Source organism: Canis lupus, chromosome X, assembly GCF_048164855.1.
Source record: "Canis lupus baileyi chromosome X, mCanLup2.hap1, whole genome shotgun sequence".
NCBI lineage: Eukaryota > Metazoa > Chordata > Mammalia > Carnivora > Canidae > Canis > Canis lupus.
In genome coordinates this window covers 84949149-84957138 of record NC_132876.1, presented here as the reverse complement: position 1 = coordinate 84957138, position 7990 = coordinate 84949149, and the positions used below count along the sequence as shown (strand labels likewise).

Below are 7990 nucleotides of genomic sequence, written 5' to 3'. Positions count from 1 at the left end.
GTCACTTCCCAGAACCGTGCGCTGTAGATCTGGGCTATGAATCATCTCGATCATCCAGGGAACATAAGTTTCCCCTCACAGAGGGGAAAGGGAAAGAGAGGGGGGAAAGCAGTAGGTTCAAATGGAAGATCACATACACGTACGATGGATGCCACGATGGTTTTTGTCACATGCTTCTCTCCACGGTGCGTGGCACCTGCTGTGGCTCTAGCGCAGGAGGAGCTCGGCGCCAACTGAGCTGACACCCGACCATGCACCGCCCGAAGAGTTCTGCGGGGTGACCAGGCACCCTTGTAGGGCCTGGTCCTACAAGGGCGGCACACACTTGGCCTCTTTCCCCCAGATCCTGACAAGTAGCAGAAGTCTGTCCCCAAGGGCACTTAACAGGCTTTCTGTGTATGCTACCCACTGTGTATGCTTACTGTGTAAGCTACCAACGACTGCCACTGGCAGAGACCAAGACTCTCTGCTTACGTTAGGCAATGTTGTCCAAAAGCAAAAACCAGTCTCCCCGGACGCCCGGGATGCCTGACTGGGGCCACGGGATTTATTTCAGGAGAATCCGGCATCGGGGTTTCTCAGTCTGCGCGTGGGAGTGGCCCTGCAGCTTGCTCCCGAGCCCTCCTCCGGGCCACTTCCCGCAACTGGGCCTGACCCCTGCTCTCTGACCCCTGGGCCTGGGAAGCATATGGCGCCCAGGGAGCGGCCCCGCCCCCAAGATGGCCGCGCCCATGTGCCGCTGAGGACCGCAGCAGGCGCCACTACCGTTTCTTATTCTGAGAGCCCAAGGAAGCGGACAGCGCGGCTTTGGGAGACGGAGGTTGCGCAGCAGAGCGGCGCGACAGAGGGCGCTTCGGCCTCGAAGGCGGTGGGACCGGGGCCCCTGACAGCCTCCGCTGGCGCCTCGCCGACGGGAGACGCCACCCCACCCCCACCCCGGCCCCCGCGCCGGCCTGATGTGCGCCGAAAATGGTTGCACGAACCGCTGTTGGCGGCGCGAACAAACCGGGGCAGAATCGCTGCCCGCGACGCGCGCCATCTTGGGCACTGGCAGCAGCGCCCCCCTCCTTCCCAAAGCCGATCGTGCGCGTGCGCGGCGCTCCGACCTCGGGCTGCGGGGCGACGGGAGCGGAAGTGCTCCGCCGACCCGAGGGCGGTGCGAGGTCGCGCCGGTTGTTGTTATCCGCCCGGACTGGCGGGTTCTGGTAGCCAAGTACGGGGAGGCGGAGCGGACACGGGCCGGAGGGGAGGGCGGGGTGATGGGTTCGCGTCCTCTGAGGGCTCGGGGGCCCGGGGCCGAGGGGTGAGTGTGGGCGGCGCGTCGCGGGCGACGCCGAGTGACACAGTCAGTGACTTTGCTGAGGGCCTAGTAAGTGCAAGGCGCCCTTGGGGGTCACGGTCATCTTCGCGATGGCCTGTGAGCAGGTGTTACCGTTATCTTCGTCGCGAGAAAGCAAGAACAGAAAGGCTCGGAATCCTGTCCAAAGTCACACAGCTAGTAAACCCCTGCGGATCCTTCTAGCCACCACCCCCGCCCCGCCCCGCCCCAACCCGCCCGCCAGCCCTTAGGCCTTTCTAACTAACGTTCCCTCCCACCCTCCCGAAGGTGATCGCGTTTGCTGCTTGCTGCCTGCCTTCACTGGTAGAATAGAGCTCCACCACAAGGGCGGGGAACTCTGATTCTTTGGTTCCCTGATGTGTCTACCTGTCTGCAACACGCAGAACAGGCATATTGCGGGCACTGACATTTTCACCGTGAATGAAAGGGACAGGGCAGTTTCATTTCAGAAGGGGGGGGCTGCGGGGGGGGGGCTTTTATGAAGGAAGTGTGTGGTCAGGTCCTTGTCTGGTGATAATTGGGGCCCTACTAAGCGTCACTCTCCAGACTCAGACGAGGCCTTGTGCTTCCTTCCATAAAGGAGAACATTTGAGTTTTCCTCAACTTCACGCCATAGGGTGAAGGGGTTGCTAATTGCATCTCCTGTTTGGTCCTTCCTTCCAGGATCAGGTTGCAGCGCTGAGACCACTGCTCACCAACTGCAGATTCCAGCTCACCTGCACCTGAGCTTCCTGGTCTACAGAAGAGCCAGTCTGAGGCCTCGGAAGGTGAGTTCCAGCGTCAGAGGCACAGATGGGGTGCTGCAGTTGATGGTCCTAGCTGAGATGCGTTTGTCGTCTCTGAATCCTTTGGTCCTGCATCCTTAGGAGCAAGAGAGCTCTTCTGAAAGGCTTAGGAGGAGGAACTTCAGCCCAGACCCAGAGCCCAGGGCAGAGGATGCAGGCTCTCAGGACAGATCCAGAACCCAGAGTGGGGAGTACAGGCTCACAGGACAGACCCGGACCGTAGGGCAGAGGGTGAAGGCTGAAGGACAGCCGATCCAAGAAAAGCTAGACCTGGAGTGGCCCCTGTCCCTGCTCCCCCTGGGAGAGAGCATGCTCAGCATGTGACGGTGGGCAGTTGAACCCCATCAGAGGAGAGAGGTGATGTGTACAGGTGGATGGAGGGATGCTGCCAGGAGGCAGGTGGCCCGCTACAGTCCTGCACGGGCAGGGGCAGGGTCACGAGGATCACTGCCAGCCTCACAAGAGTTTCTGGTCTCCTGACGCTAGACACACATAATGCTCCCCTCTTTTCCATTGGCTGTTTCTGGAATGCGTCAGCCCTAGAGTGTGAACATCCCACCCACCTCTAGCAGAAATGTGGGTTTTCCCTCTAGTCTGGCTAAAGCGTACAATAGTTTTGTATCGGTTTCTTTTTTACTTGGCAAAATCTGTAATCAGTCTGGAGGTACGCCGTCTTCTGGTTCTGCTACCTCGTTATGGTGCTGCTGTCATTGGACCTGAGGGCGTGAGTTGTGAAGCTGCACGGAGCCGAACCCTGTTGTCCCGAGGCTGCCTGCCTGGCGGGAGGGGGGGTGTGTGTGCTGTGGTGACAGCAGCTACTCTGTGCAGAAGCTCCTTGCGGAGACTCCTTTTGAAACTGCAGAGCAGGGAAGAACAGGCCGTTGAATGGACCTCCTGGGAAAGGAGGAAGTCAGGAGCCAGGAATGCGGTGGAGGCGGGCCAGCGAAGGGCAGCGTGTGCAGTGCAGGGTGCCAAGGTCGGTGGTTTCCAGCTCCTCGTGGAATGACCAGTGCTGGGCTCCTCCCCTCCCTCCCTGCGCCCTGCCTCCCCTCCCTGCCCCTTCTCCAGCCCTGGTTTCTCTCCACCTGCAAACCACAGCCAGCCAGATGTCACTGTCCCCCAGACTCTGCTCGGGGTCTGTCACCTCCGAGGCTCAGTGTAATCATTCCTCATTTGCATCTTATGAGTAATGATGTTCACGTTCAAAAACGCAAGTAAAGAAAAGCAGAAAAGTGAAATCCCCCGTCCAAGAAAACCAATGTCAGCCATTTTAATAAATGCTCTCGTATGCTGCTGCTCATCAGTATGCATGTAACGGTGAACAAATGAGCTTGCGTTGCACTTGCTTTTTCTTAATCTGCTTCTAAATATGTGGAGAAATGAAACAAAATTCGTTTTGGAAGCCCGTAAACACAAGTCGTGGGCTTATCCACGTCCCAAGGGACCGGGCTGGAGGTCCCAGGCACGTTTGCACGTCATTCTCCCCAGGACGCAAGGGTGATTGTTATTAGGCTGGTGGGGATGGTCTCCTGGCTGAGCACCCTGATCTTGAGCCCCTCATTCTGTCTCCCTAGATCTCCGCCCTTTGTCCAGGGCAGACCGAGATGGCCACGGCCCAGGTGAGTTCCTCTTTACCCCCTCCTTTGTTTCCAGTGGACTTGAGGCAGCTTTGGGGGATCTGCACTGTAACCTTAACAAATCGGTCCCTCCCCTCAGCTGTGGCTGCTTTCTCTTCAGGCTCTGATCCACCTATGGTTTCCCTGATCCTTCCCCTCCCCATAGAAACTAAACACAATAAAACAAGAGAAGACAGCAAGAGAGTGAGCATTCTTGTCAGACTTCTTCCTCTGGGAAACGTGCCTCCTCCGTTTTCTTTTACTTCTCGGGGAAGCTCGTTCCGGTCCATAGACTCGTGTGCTCTTCCCGTGTCTCCATTTCCACCTTCCACCTGTTTGCTTTTTCATTATGTTCAAAATGGCGAAAGGAAAGCCATGCCTGACATTCTGTGCGTTAAAGAATAGTCCGAATGCCCCTGTTCCTTCTGCCCCCGGTGCCACGTTTCTCCTCAGACTCCCCACTGGTAATAGTTTCGGGATGGTGTGGGGTGGCTGCATTTCCGTCAGGTTCACTTGCTGAGAACGGGTCCGTCGGCCGTGTCGGGTGGGTGTTTTTGCACAAGTGCCATCCGAGCCCCGCTCCCATCTTCTTTTCCTGCCTGGTTATTTTCTGGATGGTGTTCCTCCTCAGCACAGAAAGATGATTTCCGTTACTCTGCAGTGCTAGGGATGTATCATCCAACTCTTGCTCTGTTTGCGTATTCAGGTTTTGAACGTTCTTTTTCTGTTGTATATGGTGCCTCTTGGATGACTCTTTATGTGTGTGCTCAACAGTGCGGGGGGGGGGGGGGGTTATGTATCCTCACCTGGAGGTTGGATTTTGGGTCTAAGGTATTCACACTTTAATTGGCTGTCCCAAATCCTACACTGATTACTCCTTTCCCAGAATGTGAAAAAAAAAAAGAGACCAGATAGTTCCTGTGTCCGGCTTTTCCAGGATGTTGAAAGTCGAAAATGAGTCCAGTCGGTTCTGTGAAGCCACTTCACCTTAGGTTTGATAAAGATGTCACAGAAAGTAAGTTACATTCCCGATGCACTTGACAACACGGATACCAAGATTCTAGAAACATGTTCTGAATAGGGCGTTAATAAGCTGAATTGAGCACTGCCGAATGATTTGTCCATACGGTAAAAAAAATTCAGACAAAAGCCTTGTTTGACAAAGGGTACACACTAATTCTTGTGTGTCCCCCATGCCCCTTCTCCTTCCTCGTTCATTCATTCTTGGAGAGATCACGCATGCACATCTCTTTCTTGTAAGAATGCCCTTTACTTCAGATTTCTTCCTTCACGTGAGACTCAAGCACATTCCGGACTTTTCCGCGACCATTCCATTTCATTGTGCGTCTGAACAACCCCAGAGTTGGGCACGCTTGGCACGTGGGTCAGGTCAGGCTGTGTGTAGAGGGCGGTTGTGTGCCTTGGAGGATAGCTAACTGTGTCACTGCCCTGGATTGTCTTGATGTCAGTGTCCCCACCCACTCCCCCTTGTGGTGACAATGAAGAGTTTCTTTTTTTTTAATATTTTATTTTATTTTATTATTTTTTTTATTGGAGTTCAATTTGCCAACATATAGCATAACACCCAGTGCTCATCCCATCAAGTGCCCCCCCTCAGTGCCCGTCACTCAGTCACCCCCACCCCCCGCCCACCTCCCTTTCCATGAGAGACTCCTAAGAATGAAGAGTTTCTACAGACCTTGCCAGCTGTTCCCCGGAGGGCTAAATCACCGGCGCGTGGTACCCCATTTCCAAAAATGGCTATGCGATATTCCACTGGCTGGAAATACCAGTATGTCTTAACCCTTCTGCCAGGGATGTACATCGAGGATACCCTGGTCTTTTGATGTCATAAACGGTGCAGCAGTACTTCCCCGTGTACGTTTTCAGTTTGTTCCTCGCAAGCATGTCTGGTCTGCAAGGTAGCTTATTAGACGTGAGGATTCTAGGTCAGCGGCGATGTGCATCTTGAATTTTGACAGCAGATGGCCACTGAGCCAGGTGTTGCCCTGTGCTCACCAGTGTGGTCATGGTCCCTAACACCTGACTTGTCACTTGGGAAGGGTGAGCAGGGGTGGGCTGCTCTGAGAACTCCTCCTGCTGGCAACACATGCCTGTCACTGCCCCTGTGCACACGGTGTGGCCTGGCGTGTGTCGGTCTGCTGGACTGAGTGAACTGCTGCCACGTGTGGCCTGTTGGGGCCCTACGGGTGCCACACATCCCCCAGATCAAAGACCGGCCAGTGTGGGTGGGACAGGAGGAGATCCAGAGCGTAAAGGGTTGGAGTATTGCGCGCGCGCGCTCTCTCTCTCTCTCTCTTCCTCCCTCTCTCTCTCTCTGGTGGGAATCTGGCCACTCAGAAACTTCTGAGCTTCTGTGTGGTGCTGACAAGACCTTTCCTTCTCTACCTCAGTCTGCTGACCGGGTCAGACTCCCACCCTCCTGCTTCCTGTTCCCTTTCGTGATGGAGTAGCCACAATCAGCAGTCTGAGGACTGTGAAGGAAAAACCCAACGCAGCCGTCGCAGTCCTGGAAACAGCCCGGTTCTTCCCACTGTGTCTTTCCTGCCTATCTTTCTCCCGTGTGTCTCCTCCACGCTCACACGGAACACTTTCTCCCCAGAGGTGTCGAAGGTTTGCCCCACCCCCACACAGCTCTCTGCCACAGCAGCTGGGCGTCCTGCCCCGAACTCAGTATTGACACCATCTCTCTGGAGAGAGATCCTAGATCACATCCCACAGGTCGAGGGTTTGGTCCCACCAGACTACCACCCCCCCCCACATGCCCCATCAGATGCCAGCACCAGGCACAGGCTTTCGAGCAGCACGCTATAGATGAGAGGGACCAGTGATCCCCTCCTTGGATTTGATTACTTGCTAGAGTGGCTCGCAGGACTCGGGGGCACAGTTACTTACATTTACTAGTTCATTAAAGGACACGATGAAGGACCCGCATGAATGGCCAGATGAACAGATATATAGGGCAAGCCTGGGAGGGCCCTGAGCTCGAGAGCTTCTGTCCCCATGGACTGGCAAGCATCATCCTCCCGGTATATAGATGTGTTCACCCACCTGGAAGCTCCCCGAATCCCACGCTATTGAGACTTTATGGAGGCTTCAGAGCACAAGTACGATCAATTGTTAACTCCACCTCCAGCTCCCCCCCTCCCAAATCTGGAGAAAGGTGAGTGGGGCTTAAAATCCAGAGCTTCCAATCACAGCTTGGCCTTTCTGGTCACCAGCCCGTCAGCTCAACTAGAGTCACCTCATTAGAACATGAGGTGCTCCTTGTATTCTTCTCACTTGGGGATTTATAAGGGTTTCAGGAGCTCTGCAACAGGGACCTAGAGCAAGGCCTGTATATACTTTGTTACGTCCTAGTCCTGACGGAGGCGCTGTGTTTAGAACCGTTGTCATAGCTCTGTGTCCCCGCGAAGCCTTCTCTGCCAGTCCCAAGCGGAACCGACTTCCTTCTATTCTCTGTTCCCTGTGCTGCATCTGCACCGCCCTCGGACAGCCCCCCTCCGCACCCCCGCCGCCCTCCCTCCCTTTCATAGGTGAGTTTGTAAGTGTTGTGTTCCTCCCTCTACTAGGTGGAAGCTCCTTCCGTTCAGAAGGTGTGTGCTTGTTTTTATCAACCTTTATATCCTCTGGCCGTACCAGCTTGGTCTGTGTTCAGTCAGTGAGCCGAAAGACTGCATTTCCAGAGGAAGATACTTTTGACACCTATTCTGTTTCTTTATAAAGTTTACGATAACTTTGGTTACAGAAACACTCCGTGCACTACATGGTCTCAAATTGCGTAGTGACTGGCAAAGAACAGTTATGTAGAGAAAGGCGGTGCAGTGTCGTGTTGAAACACGTGGGTGCGGAAGGCAGAGCACACGTGTTCTGATCCCTGTATCGGAGCTGTGTGACCCTGGGCAGGCGACTTTCCGCTCTGTGTAAAGCCAATCTGTCCTCATCTGTCGGGGTCTCCTGGGGTGGGAGCCATATTGAGTCTCTTCTACCTGTGGAAGACTTAGGATGGGACATACCGTCCGTTCCCCAAGCCCATCCCTCTGGGCTAATGAGGCCTGTGCTGTTGCAGGAATTGTTGACCTTCAGGGATGTGTGTGTGGACTTCACCCTGGAGGAGTGGCAGCAACTGGACTCGGCTCAGAAGAACCTCTACAGGGATGTCATGCTGGAGAACTACAGCCACCTGGTGTCCGTGGGTGAGGGCGGTCCACAGTGTGACCGGAACACAG

General features: G+C 54.9%; 1 protein-coding gene across 15 annotated transcripts in view; it reads left to right on the top strand.

Annotated features, from left to right (window-relative positions):
• Positions 1 to 710: 710 nt before the first annotated feature.
• Positions 711 to 7990, top strand: part of KRBOX4 (KRAB box domain containing 4) — a 42293-nt gene continuing 35013 nt past the window's right edge. For 7 of the 15 annotated variants that reach the window (XM_072815807.1, XM_072815806.1, XM_072815805.1 and 4 more), the window contains exons 1-4: positions 1372 to 1498; positions 2003 to 2106; positions 3699 to 3743; positions 7831 to 7957. In XM_072815807.1, coding sequence (XP_072671908.1) covers positions 1411 to 1498; positions 2003 to 2106; positions 3699 to 3743; positions 7831 to 7957 — 364 coding nt within the window. In that variant the 5' untranslated portion in view covers positions 1372 to 1410. The other 8 variants (XM_072815800.1, XM_072815796.1, XM_072815795.1 and 5 more) reach the window with 8 other exon arrangements.